Below are 25,396 nucleotides of genomic sequence, written 5' to 3' on the forward strand. Positions count from 1 at the left end.
GCTGGAAGGGACTAACGAAGATAATCCCAGTCCAACCCCTGGTCCGGCACAGACCCCCTGTGCATCCCTGAGAGCATTGTTCAAATGCTCCTGGAGCTCTGGCAGCCTTGAGGCCATGCCCATCCCCTGCGGAGCCTGGGCAGTGCCCAGCACCCTCTGAGGGACGAACATTTTTACTGAGATCCAATCTAACCTTCCCCTGAAACATCTCCATGTCATCAAGAAGGATGGACAGGCTTGGGTTTGTCACAGCAGATCAGGCACATCCCTGCTGAATTGTGGATGAAAATGAGCTTGGACTCTTGCACAGGAACTCTTCCAGAAGGAACTTCCTTTCCTGCTCTCCCTCTACATATTGAGGTGGTCCAGACAAGAGCTGCTTTTCCCTGAGCGCGTTAATGATGTCCCTGAGCCCAGGGATGCTTTGAGGAGCATCCCTGCTGCTCCTCAAGCCTGTCACATTGAAGCTGTAGGATGGAGAGGAATCAACTTGGCCATGGGTCATGGCTGATTTTGGGAGGCCATTCAAGGGCTGGTGAGACAGGAAAAGTAGATGAGAGGAGCATCCTCACTGCCCTTATGCAGCCTCCTGGCACTCTGAAATCACACTCACAGCATTTTTCTCTGGAGACTGCAGCTTGATTTTGCCCAGGATTGTCCTCCTTGGGCAGTGCAGTCTGGTTTTTACTCCCAGATTAATCCATGTCATGCTCACAAGCATTGAGCTGGACAAATCTGTTGAGTACTGATGAGCAGCTGCTGGCCCCAACTCAGCTGATCCTAACCCAAACGGAAATCCAAAATCCCAGTTCACTGTCGCACACAGCCCAAGTAGGTGTTCCTGTATGGCTTAAATACACCTGCTTGGGTTTTTTTACCCCTGAAAATGTTGGTACCTGATAAAACCAGTTGTTCAAACACAATTTGTTTGTGATGGTGATTGAAATTAAAGGTCAGACAATCCCAGTCTCCTGCACACCGGTTTAGTAAAGCTCTGCCTCCTGGCCAAACTTGCTGTTTGGCTGTGGAGTCACTACTGGACAGATGTGATCTGAAAAAGAGCCAGCTGGTCAGATAACAAGAGCTCAGCTCCTAATCCCATCATTAATGGACAAGCAAGTCGCAAATGAGTAACTTCTACCTCTCTGGCTCAGTTTCCTTGCTAATAAAAATTAATAGTATTTTCTTTTTTCTTCTTTTTATTTTATTTTTAATCTATCTGCTTCACCTGCAGACTGATTAATGAGGTGTTTTCTTCTTTGAAACAAGGGAAAAAAGATGTTGGTCCTGGGAACTGCCTTCAGGAGATGCTGCTGAAGTAGTACACCTTCTCAGGGGTTATAGAGCAGAGAGGCCAGAGCCAATTCACAGCTCTGCAACCTCACGGCATTGCGCTGCTGGTTCCCAGTTGTTGATTTTCCCTTTTCGGACTGATTTTATCAAAAAAACTATGGGATTCTTCAGGAAGGCAGTTCTTGCAATGCAGTGAAAACTGTTATATAATAAAACTGACTCTGTAAGTGTCGTTTTCTCCCGCAAAATTTGCAAAGCTACAACTTCCTTCTGCGCTACTCAGGCATTTTGCAGGAAATGGATGTGTATATTTACATGTAGCCCCTCAGCACTGGCTGCTTTCTTCTCTGGCTGCAGCACTCAGCTGCCCTTGGAAGCAGTTCACACATGCCAGCATGGAGGGAATGCTGCAGGAGAGCCTCGCACGCCCGCCGGGGCCTGTGCTAGGAAGGGAAAGCACGTGTGCCCAGGCCTTCTGGAGGCTGGGCCGTGCTTTCTCAGCCACAGGCCTGTATTCTGGGACAAATTAACATTTTCCATCCCCAGCTGTCCCTTCCGCCTTGTTGCGACACCTCTTACCTACTTTTTGGGCTGACCTTGTGCTGGGTCTGAGACTGTTCACGAGTTTTTAGTCATTGTTAAGAACAAGGAAAGAGAAACAAACATCTGGTTAGCAGAGCTGCCAAGTGCACATTCCTTTCTTGTTTTTCAACCTTTCAATCCCTTTGTTTTCTGCCTGAAATTCCATTTGATAAATGCACGGGGAGCCACAGGGTACTGATTAGACGCAACTCCTGTCCTGACCCACACTCACCAGCGTTGCCTCACTGGAACAGCCACAGACTCCAAAATAAGAGTGAGGCCTTGCTGGAAGCACCCTAACCATGAATGGGGGGCTGATCCTGCTCCGACTGAGGTCACTGGGGACTTTGCCACCAATTTCAGTGGGAGTAGGATGGGGCTTTAATGCTGTTCCTGCAGTGAAGTGGTGCTCAAGCCCGCTCAAGCCTCCTCAACCCTGCCAAGCTGTGGCTTTGCCATTTCTACAACTCTCACGTGCTTTTTTTTAATTGGAAACAACAGCTTTTGACCCATGGAGCTGGCACAGCCTGACCAGACCAGGTGGGGCTGCTCCACCACAGGCACATGAAATATCAAACAGAAGAGGGGCCACATGACAACAGATTTGCCTTCTTTGCCTGTTTTTCTGCCTGGAATTCCATTTGAGAAATACCTGGAGAGCCACTGAGCACTGCTTAGGTGCAGCTCCTGTCCTGTGCTGACCCACCACTACCACCACAAACTTCAGCCTTCTACACCTCTGGCACAGCTGTGTCCTCCTGGACCACAACTCCTGAGACATCAGGAAGCTGGGTCCATCCTCCCCAGCCATAGGCACCTCCCCACACCAGGAAAGTTAAGGAAGAGCAGCCGCCTTAGATTTCATCTCCCTACAATGAGACCTCCCCAGGGGCTGGATCAGACCTTCAGGAGGTTGTACCACCTTCCACCAGCATCTGTCTTTGGAAGAATCCTGCTAAGGAAAGACTAAATTTTAATTTGAAACCAGGACAAACAGCCCAGTGGGAGAAAGAGCTTGGAATCTCTTCAGAGAGAAATCCCAGGGAAAAGGTGAGGCACAAATGGCCCACTATGTTCTCACTCAATGGGGCGTCTTCGCAAGGCATTGCTCTCACTGTTGCTTGGAATACCAAGCATCTGAGTCTCTTAAAAGCTTCCCTCTGTTTTTTATTTACATGTGACTGAGTCTGTGTGCCTGAAAACCAGATTGGAAGATCATTAATCTGGGACAAGAAAGCGCCAGACTCATAGAATGCTGTCCCTCCCTGTTGTCAATCCTCACCGACCCCAACCTACGCAAGGACTGACGCTCTGGAGCGGGATTGTACTGGCCTGGAAAACCTCTCTGTTCCATCAGGGATGCCAAATCTGCGGCATGGCTCGATGATCCAAGTTGACACTGGCCATGAGAACAATTCCATTTCCTCCCCGCTGGTCATTTCCATAAATGCCAAGTTCTGGGCAGCACAATGTTCGGTATTTCCCGCAAACCGCTCCATGATCTCATTTGCGTTGCCAGATTTATTTATTTTAAAATGCCTTTTTTTTTTTTTTCTTGCGGCCATACATTTTAGATTAAAAAATAATAATCATACAATCTCGCAGGAAATTGGGCTTTCAAAATCGGGACGCAAGGAAGTATGGTCCGGTGGAGATTTGATCAGGCAGATTTTACAGCCCTGTGGCTTGTTGGATACCCTTTTTCATTAAGATTAGTTTTAGTTTCTGGCCCCTGTTCTCCCATCACGAGTCAGTTTTTTTTACCCAATGCCTTTTCAAGGGAACTACAAACTCAACAGCCAGTTATTAATTTCACTGGTGAATGCACAGTCTTCATCGAGCTTCGATTCTGATTTAAAGTGGTTTCTGAGTGAGGATATTACAGTCCCAAGGAGAGCTATTGGCTGCCCCATTCCTACATGCTGGAGGTCTGAACGTTGTAAGTGAAGTTGCTCAGAGAGCTTTCAATCTCCTCTTTCAGAACAAAAAGGATTTGGGGTGAGCCTGAGAATCTGAATGCAGAAGAGCCTTGGCACACTGGATCTGTGTTGGAATTTCCAGGCCTAGATGGGAATGCCCTTTTACCAGATGGAAGGAGGAACAATATGACTCACTCCTGGAAATAACACAGGATTTGTATCCAGAAACTTGGACAAGTATGGTGGAAACTACTGGGAAGTTCTGCTTTGCAGATGGAAATGGTTAAAACTTCCCTCAGCTTCTTGTCAGTTCCATCCATTGAGTCCTACCAGTTCAGAGAGGCTTAACAGCCTCTGCAAACCAGCAAAAAGAACCAATAAAATCTTTAATAAAGAAAATGTTTTGGAAAGCCAATTTGACCAGGCCTTCTCCAAATGAAGGGACTACACTCAAGGCTTGGAAATTCTTTCTCTGTGCTGTACAGATGCCCTCTCACTGACCCATAACTTCATTTAACTCTCCTCAAGAGGAAGAAAGGAATCCCTGCTAAAATTATTAGCTTGCACAAATAATATTTGCTTTGAGGGGAAGGCCAGCACACGTGCTTGGCTTTCTCAAAGGACTTCCATGGCCACAGCACAAACTCTGGGCTCTCACAGCCAGGAGATTCCTTTTTTTCCCCAAAGAAAACACATATTAGTACCCCGTAACACTCCATGGAGATGCCCCAGAGCTCAGCACAGATGTCCCTTCATGTTGACACTTTGGTTTTGTTTGGGTTTTGGTGTCCCTTGGCCCCAGATTGCCTTTACTTCCATAGGCAGAAAGCACAGGCTGTTTGGTGGGTAGCAAAGACATCCAACAGCTCCCTACCCCTTTTCCAGCTGCCTGCTACACCCAAAAGGAGCATCACAAAGTGGGAGATTCAGTCCTGAAACACAGCCCAGGGGCTGGAACCCCACGGCAGCCTCAGAACACAACATCTGCCCTCGCCTTCCAAGGGGAAAACCAAACCAGAGCGAGTTTGCGCAACGCGTAATCGAACCCAGTTGTTCTCCGAGGCAGGAGGAAGATGTTCGTGCTGTCCTCCAAGCATCCATCCAGGGCTCTGTGTCCCCAGACTCCACCCAGTGTGATTTGTTCAATTCTGGGTCGTGTTTTTTGTATGTTTCTCCCTCATGGAGGTTTTCTAACCATAAGGCTGCAAAGAGCACAAGAATATTAAGAGCAGTTGACAGAAGAGCTCTCGGGGGGGACGCAGTGCACAGGCCCTCAGGATAAAGCATATCTCCTATTATAATTATTAGTACTTTCATTAGAGTGGAAGAGATGAGTTATCCAGGAGGGGAGGAGAGCCTGAAATCATGCATACCTTTTTTATGAGGCCCAATACAGGCTGTGGCCTGAATCAAAGCACTCAGACAGAGCCCAACTCGTCAAATCCAGTGGCTGTGGTGGAAGGAGACGCACGAGTTATTTGATAAAATTCCACACTACAAGATATCACAGCCTCAAATACAGGACTTCAAATCTTCTCCTAGTTATGGCTCTTACACAGAGTTGATGCATATTCAGAGTGTGGTGAGACCCTGGCACACGGTGCCCAGAGAAGCTGTGGATGCCTCATCCCTGGAAGTGCCTGAGGAGAGGTTGGATGGGGCTCAGAGCAACCTGGGATAGTGGAAAGGATGGCAGGATGTTGGAACAAGGTCTTTCAGAACCCTTCCAGCACAAACTCTTCTAGGATTCTATGGTCTCAGGGTGTGTTCAACTTGTTATTCCAGAGGTGCTCCCCAAGCTCAGAATGTGCTAGAAAACAGGTAAGTTTGCTTTTTGACCGAGACCAGATCAAAAGCCCCCTCAGCTCCTCATTTCCCAATAGCCAGGAGGAAATTCAAGGCAATTTTCCCATGCAAAGCAACGCTCAGTCAGTTCAGCTGCAGCTTCACTGCACACCCTGTGCCAGGGCCTCACCAACCTCAGAGGGAAGAATTTCTTCCTAATATCCCATCTAACCCTGCTCTCTGGCAGTTTAAAGTCACTCTCTCTTGTCCTATCACTAAAAAATGCTTCTTCAGGCTTCTCACAGCCTCTTTAGGCGCTGAGCCTTCTCCTTTCTTGCCAGTGCTCTGTGAGCACCATCACCCCCAAAGCAGATTTCTCCAGCTTCAAAATGTTCCTCACTCCATCCTATCCCTGGAAGCTCCACACAGAGAACTCACACACAGGCAACTGACCTCGAGCAAGGCATGGTGTCACCCCCGGGACTGCGTCCATCCCACGAGGTTCAGCTCTGGGGAGAAACTTCTTGGAATTGGCAACAATGGAGAGAAGAAATGTATTAATCTTCCCGACCTATCTCCCTCTAATCTGCCAAGGAGTGTCCCATAACTTGTGACTGATGGCTTCTTACCCAGTCCTCCCAGAACACATTAATTACTTTAAGACACAGTAAAGCTTTCTAGTGAAGAACAAAGCACAGCTGTCAAGAAGAGCAAATGCTGGCCTTGCTTTCGTGGCCACAGCACTGCTACCCAGTGGAGGAACTGCCTGTTCTAATGCAAATAATGGACATTAATTAGTACAAACAGAAGGTCTGTAATGGCATTTATTTATGACTAATTTAAGATATTTATTGTTTGATGCATGTGAGACAGGATGCACTCAGTGAAAGCTCTTCTGAAGTGAGTTGGTAACTAGAATTTCCCAGAAATATTAACCCTACATTCCTTATCTTCACCTGCCTCATCTATCTCCAGCAGATATGGCCAAGCTGCATAAGGCCATGGACTTCAGAGGTACCTGTGTTTGCCTTAGAAAAGGTGAGGTTGTGAGGAAAGGGAATGACAGGGTGTCTTGGACACATGTTAGAACAAGTTAGAAAGGTGAAAAAATTATAGGGTAAATAATTATGGGGAGCCACACTAAGCCCTTCAGCTAAGTAAAAGGCAAAGAGGAAACCAGAACCTAGGAACAGACTGTGCAGTCACAGACACTAGCAGAAACAAGGCAAGAAACCACTCTGAACTTTAGGAAATGTCTTCAACTAATAAGAATAGGAGTGCACTCTCTGAGGCTTCCTACATTCATCAGCATAATAATTTCTTCCCATTCTGCCCCCCAAACCTTCTCTCCCACCTGTGGTCTCTGCACAAACACATCCTACTGCAGAAAAAAAAAAAAAAGAAAAAAAAGAAAAAAAAAAGAAAAAAAAGAAAAAAAAAAAAAAAAAGAAAAAAAAGAAAAAAAAAGAAAAAAAAAAGAAAAAAAAAAGAAAAAAAAAAAGAAAAAAAAAAAAACCCAAAGAACTGTTCCAAAGGTCAAAGTAGTTAGAGAAGTACAAAACCTTGCACATGTGGAGGTGGTAATTCTGCCATGCTCCCCTTCATCGTCCAGTTTTGGTCCATGGGAATCACAGTGCAGAGGGGGCAAATGAACCTGGCCAGAGAGTTTCTGCAGCTTCCCTTCAGGATTCCCAAGGAAGGCTCATGCTTGGTCACAGAGGTCACATGAAGAGCCGGGTTTTCAATTTCTGCCTTTTCATGTGTGTGAGGACATAGGGGAGTTTATTCTCTTCATTTGTGTGTTTCACCGGTATTTCCACCGGAAAGGACAATGCTTTGAAGGCTGGGTATGTTCTTCCTTAAGAACTGGGGGTGATTACAGAGTACAATTATATTATTAGCCCAAATAAAGCATGACATCTCCCACTACAACACATCTAGAAGGAATTTTTACATGGTTTTTAAGACCCCAGAGTCACTTCAGCCCAGTGCAGGCAGCCAGTCGCTCTGGAATACCAGCTGCTCAGAAGAACAAAGTCTAGTTAAAAGAATGAAGTATTTAAATCCTCATTTAATTTTTTTTTCCAAGAAGTGACTTTCTTTTGTCTTGCTTTGCTGCTTTTCAGTGAGCTGAACAGATTAAGTTACTGCACCATGAGCAATAGCTGAGTTACGATCACGAACATGCCTTTCTTTGGTGAACTTGTCGAGAAAATGAATTCCATTTCTCCACATACCTGAGGAGCAAAAGCTCTTGTGGAGAGGAATCTCTCCCACAGGGAACCCTTGTGTACTTTGCAGTAGTATTTTATTAAGAGCTGGAGAGTTCAAGGGTCTCACAAATGTAAGTTTTCAATTAGCTTTCCATTGTGTCCCAAACAGTCTCTAAATACTCAACTAAACTTTAATCCAATCACTTGATTTGACTCCAGGCATGATTTATCTTTTAATCATCATCTGCTCAATGAGGGGGGAAAAGAAAGCAAACTTGTTCTTGGCCCATCATGACTCATACATGATTTTACTGCCATCACAGTTGTGCTTTCCTTTTGGCTGATGTCTTGGCAATTGTAAGCACTGGCTTTGGCTTTCTGTTTAGGTATGATCTTTCCTGCTCCTTTCCCCACCCCCCAAAATGTTGAACAGCACTGGATGTTTGCTCCTTTATACTTTTTCCCACCGAGGCATGTGATTATTTTTTTATTATTATTTTTTATTTCTTTTTTTGCCATCTCTCGACGTTGCATTAATCAGAAGTGTCTGCTATTTGACCTACACTCAAAAACACAAATCATGTCTTAAAAAGGGGGGCTCACTCTTTTAAACAAGCAGTATTTTCTTGGAAGGATATATCACATAGAGAGTGCTACACCAAGACACAAAGAAGCCAGGACCTTCTGGGCACTAACCAAGAGCTCAGCTCTGGAACTAGGACGAGCCTGGTGAGATTTAATCCTTCCTCCACATGCTGGTGGTGCTTCAGTTTCTCCATCTGGGAATGAGATTTTCAAAGCATAAAATATTATTCTCCATTTCAGGGGTTCTCCATAGGATCAGGATGTCCTGTGGCCCCTCTAGACCAGTGACACCAGCTTATGACCCACTCACCAGCAACACCCCAGCCACATTCAGTGCACCTCTGCAGCAAAAATAAGGAATGAAATGGAGCCAAGCTTTTCCGAGGAATGTGGTGAGCTGCTGAGCCTTTGAGGTCTGGAAGTGTTGCACACCATCTCCCCATGCTCTGTTATTCCTGTCAGTGGCTTGTGGAACTCACAGCTCTGCTTTCCAAAAGCTGCTCTCAACACAGCTTGCCCAGAACTCCCCAGAGCACACGGGTTTCTCCAGAGATTTCCCATATAAGCTTTCCTCACTACCTCTAGAAATCTGAAATTCCTTGAAGACTGACTCAAATGTCAGTGCCTGACAAATAATTTTTGATAATTCTCTCCGAGTGCCAATTTTTGAAACAGAAGATTGCATGAAAAGCTCAGGTTTCTTTTTTTGTTGTTGTTTTTCTCTTTTTTTTTTCTTTGGTGGGAGCCTTCCCCAAATGCACTCAGATGGAAAAGAGAGGAAGCTTTTTCAAAGTAACATCATCATCTAATTGACCAGTTCTGCTTGGCATTAAAAGATACTTGTCCCTGAACTTCCTAGGACCAGCCACACTGTGCCTGTCCAGGAATTCCACACTCTGCCAGCACTGGAAAGAGCACAGGAATTTGCTGATAATTTCCCTGGCATGCTCCTTCAGGCTCCACCAAACAATTTAAGGATTTCTGGAGCTGTGGCTGCTTTGTGCTGTGGTTGAAACTATTGATTATGGAGAGGCGAGGTTGGCCTCTTTTCCCAGGGAAATATCAACAGAACAAGGGAAAACACCCTGAAGTTATGGCAGGAGAGGTTCAGGTTGAATAGAAGGAAAAAATTCTTCACTGAAAGAGTGGCCAAGCATTGGAACAGGCTGCCCAGGAACGTGGTGAAGCCACCACCTATGGAAGCATTCAGAAAACAGAAACATGGCACTTTGTGCTATGGTTGAGTGGACATGGGGTGTTCAGTCAAAGGTTGGCCTTGATTATCTTGGAGAGCTTTTCCAATCTTTAAGATTCCCTGACCCTCTTTGAAATGTCAGTGTTTTTTTTCCATATGGGTTGAGGGTTCTGCCTGAGTAGCACCAAGCAGGAAAGGAGACATGCACAGGGTGGAGAAAGAATCAGGCATTTGCAGACACTCCCATGGCCAAAACCTCAGTGAATAAACTTGCTTGGGGTCTTGTTGAATAAAGACAGGGAAAAGTGCCTGCCCACATCTCCCGATCCTTTGGTGATTGTCCCCAAGACTCTGGTTCCCCCCTCATCACTGTGACACTTGTCTGTCAGAGAGCATGGGCTCCTCTTTGATTGAACAGTGACCTGCCAGCTGGAAAAAGGAGGAAATGCTGAAAAATAGATGGGATCATCATCCCTGAGCATCGGATGATGTGAGCCATCCCAAACTTCCCAGGCAGGGCATGCTGGTGTGGGATTCAACTCCAGAGTGGTGTCCTCACCAACTGTACTCAATAAATTGCCCATACAAGTGCTTCCAAAATTTTTTAAGACTTAATCTTTGCATTTTCCATAGGTTACAGCAGGAGCTTCCAGTTGTTCCCATCTGCTCCTTTCTTTGTCCAGATTTGGGATGGGATTTTCTCTTTCAGACTAGTTTGTCGACACGGCTGGCACCCAACGTCGTTCCCAGATTTCTGATTTTTTTGCCTCTTAATTTTGAAAAGACTTTTCTGCAACCCAACCCTCCCATCTGTGCCCAGCTCAGCATCACCATAACCTGGCTTGACAGCTCTCCATAAGAAACAGGTTTGGAAGTCCTGCCACCGTGTCCGCAGAGCCAACCAAGGCACTGAATCACATCCAAGGTGTCTGGAAAGAGCCAGGAAGAGCCACCTTCCAGATGGAGAGTGGGGCTGAGGCCTCTCACGCAGGCGGGGAGCTTTTCCCAAGCCGCTGTTCCTGGTTTTTAGTGGGAACATGTGCTGGCTTCCCATAAAGCGGCAGCAGCTGCCAGTCAAGCAGGCATCAGTCTGTAAAGCTGCCCGGGGGACTCTGTGTGCAGAGCCAGGGTCTCCAGGCAGGTTTACGAGGTGCCACCTGCGGGATTTACAATTCCCAGGGGCAGCTGTGCAGGCGCAGCCAGCAGGGATGGGGGAGCTGGGAAAAGGGTCCCAGCCCAGCCACAGCCTGGGCTGCAGCCTCTGCTCTCTGCAGACACAGCAGGAGTCTTGGGCTCCAAAATCCCACAGAAGTGGCACATTAATGGGAAAGATCACAAGATTTCTAGCAGGGCTGCAAGCTGAGGATGCACAAACATGGGTCTCTTCTCTGTTTCATCAGTGTGGCTGTTCCCAGCTGTGTCTCCTCATCAGCTCCTTCCTCTGGGAAAGCAGGAAGACTAAGGAAAAAAGCCCTGGAACAGGCATGGGAGATGGTGGGTTGGGGTGTTTTTCCTCTGTATTTTTTTTTCATTAAGTAATGATGTAACCCACAGATATTTAGTATTTCTTGTACCTAAAGAAAGGGCTCCAGGGACGGGTAACCCACCTCAATAAAAACTGTACAGGCATCTTGCAGAAAACATATTTCCTACAGAGGCAACCCAAACCTTCTGGGAGAGAGGTACCTAAAGTCACCACTCAGAGATATCCAAATGAAACCACTAAGAACAGCATTAGATGTCACATGAATGACAAACTCTCTTCTCCCTAGGGATATTTCTCATTGAATGTGGACACAGTTATTCATAGGAATTATCTGCAATCCCAGCATTATTTTAACTTGCTGGAGGGATGTTTGAGATGGTTCAAGCATTATAGAATCATGGAATGGTTTGGGTTAGAAGGGATCTGAAGCCTCATCTCATTCCACCCCTCTGCCATGAGCAGGGACACCTTCCACTATCCCAGGTTGCTTAAAGCCTCATCCAGCCTGGCACTGGACATTTCCAGGGATGAAGCAGGCACAACTTCTCTGGACAAGCAGCTTTCTCAAGGCCATTCCAAAAGGAGCACCACTTTCCTTTAGGCACTCCATGAGCACTTCCACACTCTTTGAGATCAAAGCACAGGCTGGCATTTCCCTAGAAGGACAACTACCTCACACAAGCAGTCCCAGAGCAGTGACTTGGATAAGGAATCACTTGGCAGCAGGAGCCCAGAGGTGAACCCCTGACATGTAAAAGGCTCTGGGAGAAAGGGGAAACCTCCAGTGAGTGTTTTTATGAGAGAAAATACCTTCCTTCTCCTGGAGACTGGGATTAACTTTCTGTAACTCTGCAAAAGGTTAATGGGACTGTGTTCACTTTTAAACACCAAAGGCATTTAAAGCAAAGACTACTTTGACTCCTTTATTCTACATTTGAAATAATTCAAATTTATATTAACAACCACTCACCAGGGTCTTCCTCCACAATCTCTGACATCTGAGGTTTCTACCCAGTGAATAATAAAGGTCCTGTTACCTTCTTCACTTAAATCAACATCCTGCAAAACTTCACAATTACTGGAGCATCCAGCATCCCAGGAATAGCCATTAGCCCTTTGAAATGCTCTTGCCCTGGAAATCTTTGCTCTGCTTCTCATTATGTCCTCACATCCACAATCCTTTCAGGTTAAAAAGCAGCACATTCCATTGCTAAATGATAATACTTGTACTTTTCCTGCCCCCAGTGTTCTCAAACCATGTGCCCGGCAATTCAGGTGTCCCAGGCCTGGCTGGTGGCTCCAGAGGAACTCCAGGACCTTGGTGTCCACCCTCTGGCTGGGACTCCAGGCAGCTCCACCAGCCAGCCCCTGGAGATCCTTCTGTAGCTGCATTTTGGCAGTGCCTTCACTCACACATGTGGAGGGAGCCACACCACGATGAGCTGCACAGTCCCACCTACACAAAGCCTTCCCCAGGATTGTTTTTTGCATCTTTCATCTGCTCTTCCCTGCTCATCTGGGCCCCAGTTCCCAGTTCTGAGGATGAGCTGCACAGTGTAACATTGGATTAGCAGCTATGACATGATGGACTTGTGCTTTGGAGTCATCTCACTTGAAAGTGAAGCATCTGGTCCTTTATCCATCTGTTCTTTGTCCAGGCCAAGGGCTGATTCCCTTTATTAAGCAATTAAAGATGATGGAAATATATTCAAGCTGAATTCCCAGGGGAAAAAAAAGCAGACAGTATTAATAATAATTATCAGTTTTATCAGTGGGAAGGTTCCCCAAGCTGAGTCTGAAATGAGGCAAATGGGACAAGAAGGGGAGAGAAGAATCCACTTCCAAAATAACCTCAGGTGACCCATTTATCTTTGAGATCCAGGTACAGCGTAACAGCTTCCAGCTTCTAAGGAAAGGAAAAAAAACCTGCATTGGAAATATTTCCTGAAAGCAGGTGTGTACCCAAAAATCCATGAAATCACAGAGTTGGTTGTGGGTGGATTTGTGTAGATGGAAGAGGAAGGGGGACAAGGCTGAGAAAGGCATTCCCAGCATAAATAAGAAAGTATTTAAAGGCAGGTGTGGATATCCAGACTTGAAAAATCCAAACCCAAACAATGATGGCTCCCTTGCCTGTCACAGACATAAATCCAGGGCAGGGTTACCTGACTCAAGAATCTGCTATCATCAGACCCCATTGATTAAAAATGACCACCAGTCAAGTGCTATTTCTGGATCCCACTGGAGCTGAAGGGCCTTGGGAGAAAACATCAGTTAAGCAGCTCTTTAAATTGTAACAACACGTCATGAGCAACAGCACCCCTGCTCAGGGTGGTGCCCTGCTCCCACAATCTATTTGGGACATTCCTTAACCAACAACTTCCAGGTGAAAAATTAGCCCAATTCCCTCCCTCTCTGATGAGCAGAGCTGCAGAGCAGAAACCCTGGGAGTGCAGCAGGTTTGGAGTTGTGGTGAGGGCTGCTCATATGAGGGATGGGAACCTTGTCTTCTCTCCAGAGACCCGACCTCTTTCATAGCTGTCTTTCCAAGGGGAAACCTTTTCTTATTTTCTCTTTCTTCCCCTCCCCTTCCCCCTCCTGTTTTGTCCAGAGTCTCTCCAAGAGAGCCAAATTCCCCTTGAACATGCTAAAAGGAGGCTTGCTGGAACATCTGCTCTGCATCTGTGGAGCCAGACATATCCCCAGGCAACACTGCTAGCAGTGATGGATCTAGGAGGGAACTGGAGCACTGGAGAAGCATCTGCTCAGAGAGGGGAACCCAGCACATAAAACTCACCGAGTTATCTGCTGAGCCTCCTGCCCTCTGCCCCTTGTTCCCAGTGCACAGCTGCCTCCTCCAGAGCACTTTCCAGGAGCTGTTCTCTTCCCAGTTTGGTATTTTCAAACGTCATCTGCTTGTGCCAAATGAGCACCACCAATGTTCAGCTCCATATTGACTGGGGAGCTGGAGAAGTGTCTGGAGGAGAACCTGGAGTGAGTAGCTACTCTTGGGAGCATTGCTTGGACAGGACACTGGGAACTACAGCTGGGGTCACAGTTGGACTTAATGAACTTATAGGCCATTTCCAGCCGTAATGATTCCGTGACTTCACAGAAACCATTGCAGAGTGAACTCCACATTGATCACTCCGAGTTCAAGCCTTAGCTCTGCCACCTCTGACTTTTGGCTATTCCTGCATCCATCCCCTCCTTTCCTGTTCCTTGTTGGGATTCAGCGTCTGTCACTGTGAATTTTCACTACACCCAAATTTTGTGTTCCTTGGCAGGCTGGTGTCAGAACAAATTATGGCCTTTGTACAAAACCAGGACAAAATTCATACCCTGAGCTGACCAGAGGAAGCAAGACAAACTCGAATTATTTAACACCCATTTGTCCTCTATTGTCCGGCCTTAACTTAGGGCATTTTCCTTTCTTACCCAGATTTACAGTTAATGGATTTCCTGCTTAATTTGCATAGCAAGGAGAACAAAGGCAGCCCTGACGTTTCCTAAACTGTCACCTTCTCACAACTACTCCGCAAAAGCCTTTCCCGAAGCCTGTTTTCTGCTGCCTTAAGCTTCCTGGGACGGGTAAAATTGCCACAAGAGAAAATGCCAGGTTGCTAAGAAGATACCTTAATGGACTGTGCCTTATCCTAAAGTCAATCCCTCTTTTCCCAGGGCAAAGCAGCCAGGACTGCACCCTAAGACACTGTTAGATGGAGAACGTGAGAATCCTTCGGGATCCATGATAAATATAATAAATAAGGTCGTTTTCTGCTCTCTGGCTCTTTACCTGAAGCTGCTGAGCTTTGTCCTGTCAGGAATCTGCCTGTGGCTCACGAACTTCACAGGTGTCTCTTGAAACTTCACCACACAGCAGCAGGATGGGAGCCTGTGCACAAAGTCAAGCACGTGATTAAGTACCTTTATAAAAGTTCTTTATGACCTGTTTCAGGAAAAGCATTTAGGCTTGCTCTAACTTAAAACATGATTCCTTTCCATTCACTCAAATCCTTAAAAATACGACTTGAACTATTTCTGAATTCATTTAGACATTGGCATCAGTACTGTGGAAATAAAATGGAATGAAGCACACATATTACGTACCTGCCCTAAAGCTCTGGTGGTGCTTAACACCTTCCACCCCATCCCTGCGATGCTGATACCTGCTGCTCTCCCAGTTTCCAGCTCTTCCAGGGGTGTGGCCCACCTGCTCCACCACTCCAGGCTTCACCCTGTGTAGTTTTACAGCCCTGGTGTGAGACAGAGCATTGAATGTCCCCAGAGTAAATGTGTGATTCAAGTGTAAATGGGAAATGCAGCAACCAAAGGAGGTGGTGTTGGCTTACTTAATGAGGTATCACTGTGCCCCAGTTTTGCACAGGAGTGCATCCCCCGCTTTCCAGAGGAGCAGAAGATGTCACTGTCTTGTGCTGTCAAACACAGGACCATGTGTTTTTGACAGCAATATAATAGTGTTTTGTTTGTCCCCATTTTGTGGGGCTATTAATGCTTCACCAAAAAGATAAAGGACTATTTTGTTCCTTCTTCCAACCACTCCTCACCAAACAAAATCCCTCTGTGAACCTGCTCTAAAAAGGAGGTGGAGAAACTGGACCTGTGGAAGGGCTCAATAAGTGCTTCAGTGGATTTTCCAGGAGAAAGTCAATAGAAATCTCATTCTGTCTTCAATTCATTCATATTGTTTTGTAGTGGACAGCTATTAAAAAGGGAAACACATGCACTAATTAGTTTTGAGAGGCGAAGAGGAGCTATAAAGTATTTCCTGCTGGGAAGACATGGAGTATTTAAATCCCGAGTTCCACTTGGATTTGCAACCGTGAAAAATTTTTCCATAATCTTCCCCAAGGACACAACCAGAACTCCCTGGGGAGTGGGGTGGGGGCTGTTAATGAAATTAGAACCCAGTTTTCTTTATAAACCAGTTTAATCTGAAGTCGTGAGTATCCCCGGTGGGCCAGGGCATGGAGGAGCTTTGCAACGGCTTTGAGGAGGGAGAGCCTGCCGCGGAATGTCTCCTCTGGGAGCCAGCAGATCCCGACACGCAGCTGGAGAACTTTCTCCTGGAGTGCCTGGCAGAGCCCTCCTGGTCAGGGCCAGCGGGTGCTGAGCTGGACGAGCGCCCGGTCCCACTGGAGCCGCGCGGGCAGCCTGGGCAGCGGCGCGCCGCCAACCTCCGCGAGCGGAGGCGGATGCTGAGCATCAACGCGGCCTTCGAGGCGCTGCGCGGCCACGTGCCCACCTTCCCCTACGAGAGGCGCCTGTCCAAGATCGACACGCTGCGCTTGGCCATCGCCTACATCGCCCTGCTTGGGGACATCCTCCTGTCCGGCTGCCACCCCAAGGCCTACGTGGAGCAGTGCCTGAGGAGCGGCGCCCGCAGCCCCCGGCGGGCAGCCTGGAACACCAGCGGTGAGCCAGGGAGGGCGGCCTTTGGGGGGAGTTGCTTTTGGGCATTTGGGTCACACCCAAATATCTCTGGAACAGCACAGAAATGACCTTGAAAAAGAGGAAATCTATATCAAGTAGCAGCAGAAAATCATCATTCTCCCTCTTCTCTAACTTTCTTTTAAGGAGGAATATTTTTCTTTTAAAATTTGAATAAACAACCCCCACTCCTCCTCAAAAGCAACTTGCTAAGGTTCTTTTTACAAAGAGGAAAGATTTTTACTCTCAGAATATATTTTTAGACCTTCTAAAAAATTCTGTGTGAAATTGTTCTTTTCTGATACTCTTTCCTTGTTTCTTTTCTGATGTTCTTTTCTTTAGAGATTTTCTATGTTTTCTTTAGCTTGTACTTGGCTGAGAAAAACACCTAGGCTTGGACATGAACAGCTTTTCATTTCTTAAAATACAGATGTTCCAGTAACCCAGAGTTTCTCAAAGGTTACAGTTCAACACACGAACCAGGATACACAAGACAGAGCTTTCAAATTTCAAGCTATTTTCAAAATATGGGGAAGTAAATGTCTATTTTCAATTTATAATCTTATACTATTATTTCTATTTTAAAGTGGAGGGCTGTTGTTCAGTTTTCTGTTTGGTTTGTACTTAATCCCTGATCTTGCTGGAATGAATTTAGGCCTTTCTTCCTCGAGAATATATTTTTCATCGGGCCACTGCATAATGAAGGTGGGAAATTGCCCAAACTGCCCAACACAGGGCCTCAATCTCAGAAGGCAACCAGTTTTGTACTGCTTAGAGCAGGGAGGAGCAGAGGGGGGGTTTCAGTAGCTCTTGGTACTTTGCATTTTAAGTTAATTCATCCCCTTTCCAACTCTGTTCCTTTATTGTATATGTTCCTTTGGATCTTGAAAAGGGGCCTTCAAAATGAGCCTTCAAAAAGTACAGCACAAGTAAGGAAGGAGCAAAGCCAGTGAATAGAAATATTTCTCTTTCATATTACAAGGAAGTGCTAAAGGGACAGAGCCTGCAGAGGAAAAGCAATTGCTTCACTTGAAAGGAAAAGTTAATTGAGTTTTTATTCCTTTCCCAATATTTTCCATTATCTGAATGAGTGGGAAAATGACTCTTGATACAACACTGATTATAACTCTCTTGACGATAAAAAAAATTGTATTTTAGTGGCCAGCTTCCCCTGCTTTTAACAGATTTTAAACAACACAAATATTTCTCATTGGGATCTCCCTTTTGCCACACTTCCTGTCCTGAAGAGCTCCACTTGGAAAGATCCAATTCAATGAGGTTGTTCTTCTGGAGAGGCTGGATAGTTGACTTGTTAAAGGTTAATTTAAATGTTGAAATGACCGTGTTTTCCTCTCTCCCCTGTGCAGATCTGACAGCCCGCCTGTCCTGGGTAAAGTGGGATTAAGAAAAGGCCTTTAAAGGCAGCAAAACCTGGAGTGCTGGGTACCAGCTGCTCAATTCCCAGCGCTGCAAGAGAGAACAAGTCACCAACAACCTCACTCATCGTCCCAGAGCACTTCCCACCACATTTCCAGCACCCAGCCGCTTTCTCTGCTGATTCATCACTCTCTGGGGCCTTCTGCTTCTCTTTCTCACTCTGATAGACCTGCACCCACTTAAGAATAGCAAAACATTGGAAACCAGTGCCAGCACAACCACAGCCCTAACATTTTCTCTTCCACTGGATGAGGATTATGACCAAATCCAACTTCCAGCACATGAGAAACAAGATCATAAGAAAAAAACTAAGCAACACCTGTGAAAATCTAGTGATTGGCTCAGGATATCCAGGGTGATGGTTGTGGAAGTCACCAGTGATTCAGAGACCATGAAAGTACAGGAGGTGAGACATAGCTCTGTAGATATCCAAAATTTTTCATGTCTTCACAGAATCCCAGAAAGGTTTGGGTGGAAGGAACCTTAAAGCTCATTCATTCCCACCCCCTGCCATGGGCAGGGACACCTTCCACTATCACAGGGTGCTTAAAGCTCCATCCACCCTGGCCTTGAGCACTGCCAGGGATCCAGGGGCAGCCACAGCTGCTCTGGGCACCCTGTGCCAGGGCCTGCCCACCCTCAATCTGAAACCACTCCACCTCAATGTTCTTTATCATGGCATTTTGTAGCAGAAAATAAAAGAAAATGTATTTATTTATCACTCTTACTAGTTCATCTCACATCTTCCATCTATATGAAGCAAAAGCATGTCAGGAACTGAGATTTTGCTCTGGTTCTGGCTCTGGGGAAACTGAAGAGGAGTGTGGGAATCCAGGGCTTCCCTCTGGCTGCCCTGGCAGGTCTGGGACCCTGGCAGGGGTCAGGAACCCCCCTGGACAGAGCCCCCAGAGACACTGTCTGTGATCTCTGTCCATGCAAAAGAGTTTTCAGTCTTAAAGGATGAATTACAAGCTTTGAGTGTTTGATATAAGTAATAATTAAGTGTGGCACAGGTACAAAAGTCAAATTTTAGGATTCTAGATGAGGGGTCCAAAGGGGACAAGGTGGAGGAAATTGGGTGTGCCTTGTCCTTTTTCTCCTTCTTCATGCCCTCCATGTTTCACTGTGGTGTTGGCATTTTTCTGTTGGTTCAGGCTGGGGACACACTGTCCAACGTAGGTGACAGATATTGGCACGTTCTTTTAAATCCAGCCCAGGGAGTTTCTGGTATTTAATGTTTGTCACATCCCACTGAGGGCAGAGCCCCACACGCTGCCCTGCAGGACAGAGCTGGGCAGGGCAGCAGAACATGTGAGAGATAAACAGAATAAACAACCCTGAAACCAGCACAGACCAATTATGGCTTCTGCTTTGGCAGTGGGGCTGACAGACAGAGACTTTCTACAATCTCAGGATCATCAATATCACGGATTCCAACAGCGGAGGAAACTGTGAAGAGCCTTTTTAACTTTTCAATTTTTCTGTCAAAACGGAAAGGGGAATTTCACCTTGGGTGCAACAATGTATTTCAGTCAATTTAGAATAAAACATTCAATGTCAAATTTTGACTCTGCTTTCTCTTCCACTTAAGACAATTGGATGAATTTTTACAGGAAACAGCACATGAAAAGAATAAAATCTTAACAAACAAAACAAAACCTGAAAATGCATTTTTCTACTTTTACATAGTTCTCTACTCTGGAAATGCTGATCCTCCATGTCATCAACGTGCCACGGGAGCAGCTATGACATTGTCACTTTCCTGGTGAGATGAGGGCTCAGTGGGACCTAGCCAGGGCTGAGAGCTCCATTCCCATCTCAGTGGCCTAAATAGTGCCCAAATAATCCCAGTAGGGCTTTCTGTGGATTTTCAACAGGATCTTTATTTCTGCAAGGTCCCACTGAGGGCAACAGGAATTTGGGATTCCTCCTTCCAAGCTGCTTTCAGCCAGGCCCCTCAGGTCACACCCCACAATCATCAGGTACAAAAATGCCTCTCCAGGGTTGTCATGGCTCGTGGGGGAATCATCCCCCATCGGGACTAAAAAGTCCTTTTCCCAAAGCTAATTTTGGGCATCCAGAATCCCTGTCTCCAGATATGCCTCATTTTAAAGATTTTAATCTCTGCCCTGCTTTTCTCTACCCTACAGCAGACCTGTGTGCTGGACACGGGACAATAATGCCACATCCTGAAACAATTTGAAGCAGGCACCTGGTTACAAGCAGAAATCGCTTTCTTTGCTTTTTGCTCCAGATTAGAAATCTGGGACAACAGCTTTGGAAGCAAGCTGGATGTGTGCAGTAGCATCAGGAAAGCACATCCACAGAAAGGTGATTTTTGGGGATCTTTCAGATTTAGCCACTGCTTGTTTGGATGGAGCGCAAACCTGCAGAAGCCTTGGTACCAAAAGCATCGCAGTGACATAGCAGGAAGAAATTTCCTGGGTCAGGGCTTTTGCTTGACATGGTGCCTCCAGCTGAGGAAGGAAGATAAAGCTGAAGTCCTCCTGAGATGCAAACACCCATCAGTGGTACTCCACATTCAAACAGCAATGCCAGGACAAAACAGAAATATCTGCTGAGCTACACACAGCCCAGTTCCACCAACAGCACCTTGGAATTCCCACAGGATTTGCCAGCTGGGCTGGGGTCTGCAGGCTAGCAAGCTTTGCCTGCTGTGGGGTCACTCCCACCTATCCCTGCTGCTGTCAAGGAATCATCACACAAATGTGATGATCACACAAAGCAGGGCTTTGAGGAACAAGCTATTGGAATTCGATGATGACTCCAAGCTTGGAAAAACTGCAGCAAATAAACCCTGCAGTGGGTTATGTAAGGACTGGGGCTTGGGCTGGAGTCAAAACCAGAAATATCATGTTCCTTTTGGGAGCTGAAATTCTAATCTTGGGCTCTTGAATCAATGAGTAGGGGTCAATACATTTATCACCACTGATGAAGATGTTTCTCCTCACGCACAACCTGATTGACACCGGTGCCATTCCATCACCTTCAGCAAAGCCACATTTGATTTATGCTGATTGGTGCTGCCTGGAGGGGACAGCCCACCTCTGCCTGCCCTCCCCAAGCTGGACACACATTTGCTTTTGAACAATCCCACCCTTTTCTGATTGAACTTCAGCTCCTGGATGTGTATTCCCAGGCAGAAAGATGAGGGGGAAATTATTTCTGTGCAGGACATTTACACTCCGTGCTAATCCAGGGGAATCGCTGAGTGTGGATTTTGTGGATATACTCCATATCCACCCATCCTCTCCCCTCACAGCTCTGGCTCATTCCTTGGGTCACAACTCTCCTGCCAACAGGCCTGACTGGCAGCACAGTGAGATTCTCTGACAGGGAACTGATAGTTATGCTCATTTTTCTGTTCCTTCATCTCATGTTCTGAACCCTGACATTTTATTCCAGGAATAAATTACACAAATCCTATGACGTACACACACAACCTGATTGTAGAGCAACCCAGACACCATTGCACAAATCAAGAATCTAAGATGACTTTATGAAGGCCTGTCCAAGACTCCTCAGTCCATCAGCACATTCCCAAACAGGGAATACCAATGACCAACCTGGTTCGAGGGTCAAGCTCCACCTTGCTGGTCTTCCTCAGCCCTGCTTCCTCTGCACTTCCACAGCCAAACCTCCCATGGAAGGGTGCCAGAAGGTGTTGAGGAGTTCTACCCTGGTCTCCAGCCTCTGAGGAGCAGCTGAGGGGCCCAAGAGCAGCAGGAGAATTTCTCATTCCAAACACAGCCCCATTTCCAGCCTGCCACTCTCCTTGCCAAGAAATGTGAGAATTATTTGTTACACCTTCCTTCTTCCAAATGTAAACTGCTGACCCTTTCTGGAACAATACTCCGTGGCTCTCCATCAATCTGGAAATCGTGGAACAAAAGGAATCACATCCCCACTGGGAGCTGTTCTTTTGAGAACATGTTGGTAGTTTCAGGGACAATTTGGTAGTGAAAGGACAATTTGGTTTTCTATTATTTTTTCTTTTTTTTGCTACAGACCCACAACAGCAAGTTTGCATTTCTGAGTCACCTGGGATACTGGAAGGTGTCCCTGCCCATGGCAGGGGGTTTGGGTTGGGAAGGACCTCAAAGCCCATCCCATTCCAGCCCCTGCCATTTCAGGGACACCTTCCATTATCCCAGGGTGCTCCAAGCCCCAGTGTCCAACCTGGCCTTGGGATCCAGGGGCAGCCACAGCTGCTCTGAGCACCCTGTGGCAGGGCCTGCCTACCCTCCCAGGGAAGGAATGGAATGGGAATACTTGGGAAAATTGCAGCTAATGAAGCAGCTCCCAGGTGTTCTTTCTTTCAATTCCTTCCTGATGCAGAGATGAATGAAGTTTCTCTGTACCTCTCATGCCCAAAATCCTTCACCTGGAGAGTGCTACCACCATGGTTTGCCCTCAGGTGGGATGGCAGAGACTTCGTCACAACCTTCATTCACCTTCAAACCCAGCAATGGCCATTTGGGACAGGATTTCCTGGGCTGTGTCCATGCTCTCTGTGGGCACGGGATATGACCCAGGGAATCAGCAGGAGGAACTCAGAGCGGCCTGAGGGTTGCCATCCTGTGGCAGAAGATGTTTGCTCCTGGGTCAGGCACTGGGAGCGAAGCAATGAACCTGTTCCCTTGAATGGATTCGGCCATCCCTGTGGTTGAAGCTATGCCCTGGAGCAGGACAGTCCCTTTGCACAGGTGGCAAAAGAGGCAAACAGGCACTGGGGTGGCTTTTCAGAGCTGGTTCAGCATCCTAAATCCCTTGTGGGAGTCCGCTTGCAACAACCCAGCTCTGCTTTCCCAACTGCACCCCCGCAATAAATCCATGTGTAGGCACCCAGGCTGTGGGGGCCACCAGCAAGTCCTGACCTTGGGAAGAGCTTTCCAAGCCACATCAGCTCCTTTTGTGGGAACAAAGTGTAATTTCTACCACAGTGGCTAATTTTAGATGACTCCCACCCAGTCTGTTTGCTGAAGCCCGAGTGCATCTGAACAGGGAAACTCCAGCGCCAAAGTGATTCCAATCTCAAAAACAATTCCTTGCCAGAAGAGGGGGAGAGGGTGACGGGAATAAAAGCAGATAATATTTTGGATTCACTATCCAAGCCAGTGTTTGAACTGAGGGGAATCCAGCTGCAGGCAGTGCCCTCTCGTGGTCCAGGATTATAATCTCCCCTTTCCAAAAGCAGAGGAGGGCTCCTGCCAGCATCCCTGCTCCAGCTCAGCCCTGGGAAAGCAGATCATCACCTCGGGGAACAGAGTGAACAGAAACATCTGCTGCAAAAACTGCATATAAAGGCTGTGCACAACTATCTCTCCCTGCACTTAGATCATGTTTTGTGCCTCTTTGCTCCAAACCCTTGTGCTTTATCCTTCTGAAGCTGTTTTTATGCATTTTTCCACGTCCTGTTTACACACCTTGCATAGAGAAAGAGAATAATAGAAAGAAAAAACATTACCCTTACAACTCCTCCCTCTGCAGTGCCTGAATGCTTTGAAATATCAGGGAAGAACTTCCCTGAGGGAGCCAAGATGCCATGAGCTGGCACAAAAAGCCTCCAGGCAGAGCATCCACTGATCCTGAACACCCTCAGGAAGCAGCACAGCATTCTCTCTGCTCTCATCTTGGAAGAGTTTGCGCCATGGCTAGATGCCTCCTTCTCTGATCCCACTCCCAGGGATGGCTAAGCCATCTCCTCCAAAAGCCCTTTCCAAAAATAATCAGGCTGAGGCAGACACCGAGCATGGAAAATTTTAGCCCGGGCCATTCCCATCAGACACTGCTGCACGCAGATGCAAATGGAGAAACGGGAAGGGCAATCCCAGGTTTTGGCTGTTTGGTGTGCGCTCACGTTAGCACCCCCGTCTCCTGGAAATGTGGCAGAGGAAAAGAGGGAATAATAAAGCCTTCCACCCGGAGATAAGGAATTGTTATCAGTCATGTAGTGACATGGGCCTGGTGGGCCTTTGCTTGCAGCCTCTCCGGTGTCCAGCGGGTTTCCCTCTCTCTGCCCTTCCAGCAACAAGTCCCACTGACAGACGAGGCTTATCCAAAGCCCATTCCAGCTCACGGCTCCAGCTGGGAACCCCAGAGAAGGCATTTTGCTAAGCGAGCTGCTGAGAAGGGAGCGTGTTGGCGATCCCCCGCTGGAGCGCGCGGGAGAGCTTTCCCCAGCCCGCGGTGCCGCGGCTCCCCGGGCCACAACAAACTTATATGAACTGGAACAGCCATTATTGGAGGTTACAGCACTGGGCCCAGCCAGGGAGTTAATTCCAGACCTGCCTTGCAGCGAGCGTCTAACTCTCCCGTTTTTCGGGTACCGGGAATTCTGGCCTGTGGTTCCCAAGGTTTTTGGCTCGCAGACGCTCTCCAGCCAGCACCCCTCTCCTGGTGCTGTTTGAAACATCACAGACACTTCTGGTACTGCATTTATTCCCTCCATTCCATAATTTCCCCCTCCTGAGGAGGTGCACACCAACCCATTCAAGCATTTTGGGTGATGCAGTGGAACTTCCCAGCTGTAAGCAGCAATTGCACCGATTTTTGCACATCCAACAGGCAGATTTGCAGCATTTAATCCCACTTTATCAGGCCAGGGAAACAACAAAGCACATGTTTAAATGGAAGCCTTGCTTATACTTAAATTAGGCAGAGCTGACATGAGGGTGCAATTAGCACAGAGGATAAACTCCTGTGTTGGGATGGATCAACACCTTACACTGAGCAGTTTATCAGTTTTCCTTTCTGCTGCTGGAATACATGCTGCACTCCTAAATCCACCTTTTCCAGGAAGGTAATTCCATATTATCAGTAAGTTTCCAACAGACACTATCCAACTCTCCTTCTGATACCCCGGGGAAGGATTTCTGCCACATCGTGACAGGAATTTCAGGCTCAGAAACATTACGCTGCCCTAGCAGAGGGATGTATCTACTTTCAGGGGGTGAAAAATCCCCAAGCCAAACAAAAACCAGGAAAAAAAAAGCTCTTTCAATAACTCAATTTTCCTTTTTTCCACATTATATTTTTCTCCCGGCTCTTACATCTTTGTGAAGCGTTCTCAGTACTGCTCTTCCACAGCCAAACCCTGCTCCTTGGGGTAAAACATCAGGAAAACACGCGACTCTGAGCCAGGGCTGTAACTCAACCGCTCTGCAAAATGAAAGTAATACGTGGTTGGTACCTTCCCAGCAAATTCATAGTGTTAAAAATCAATAATAACTCTGCAATCCCATAAAACTGCAAAATCAAATCAGCAGAAGAAGCTGGAAAAGCCTTGGGAGTTTTGCTGATATGTATTTTTTAAAAAATCAGAAATGATTGACTTTCAAGGCATCTTAAATAATGTGAAGGAAGAATTATGCCCTACAAAAATAACATGGAACATTCAAGGGAAATCTGAAGAGATCTGATCTTATTA

At 46.7% G+C, this 25,396-nt stretch overlaps 1 protein-coding gene and 1 long non-coding RNA gene across 7 annotated transcripts in view; one reads left to right on the forward strand and one right to left on the reverse strand.

Moving 5' to 3' along the window:
• LOC116183824 (uncharacterized) overlaps nucleotides 1-25,396 on the reverse strand; it is a 41,663-nt gene that overhangs the window by 6,365 nt on the left and 9,902 nt on the right. For 2 of the 6 annotated variants that reach the window (XR_014956629.1, XR_014956626.1), the window contains exon 2: nucleotides 14,855-25,128. This is a non-coding gene — a long non-coding RNA (uncharacterized LOC116183824). Of the gene's footprint in view, nucleotides 1-433; nucleotides 25,129-25,396 lie in introns of those variants that run through there. The other 4 variants (XR_014956627.1, XR_014956628.1, XR_014956624.1 and 1 more) reach the window with 4 other exon arrangements.
• On the forward strand, nucleotides 15,740-18,931 carry LOC116183825 (helix-loop-helix protein 13-like). Its single transcript, XM_031505316.3, has 2 exons — nucleotides 15,740-16,494; nucleotides 17,877-18,931. The coding sequence occupies exons 1-2, from the start codon at nucleotides 16,047-16,049 to the stop codon at nucleotides 17,912-17,914; spliced, it is 486 nt and encodes a 161-aa protein (XP_031361176.3). The 5' UTR covers nucleotides 15,740-16,046; the 3' UTR covers nucleotides 17,915-18,931.

The sequence above is a fragment of the Lonchura striata genome, chromosome 7 (assembly GCF_050655825.1).
Source record: "Lonchura striata isolate lonStrDom1 chromosome 7, ASM5065582v1, whole genome shotgun sequence".
Classification (NCBI taxonomy): Eukaryota; Metazoa; Chordata; class Aves; order Passeriformes; family Estrildidae; genus Lonchura; species Lonchura striata.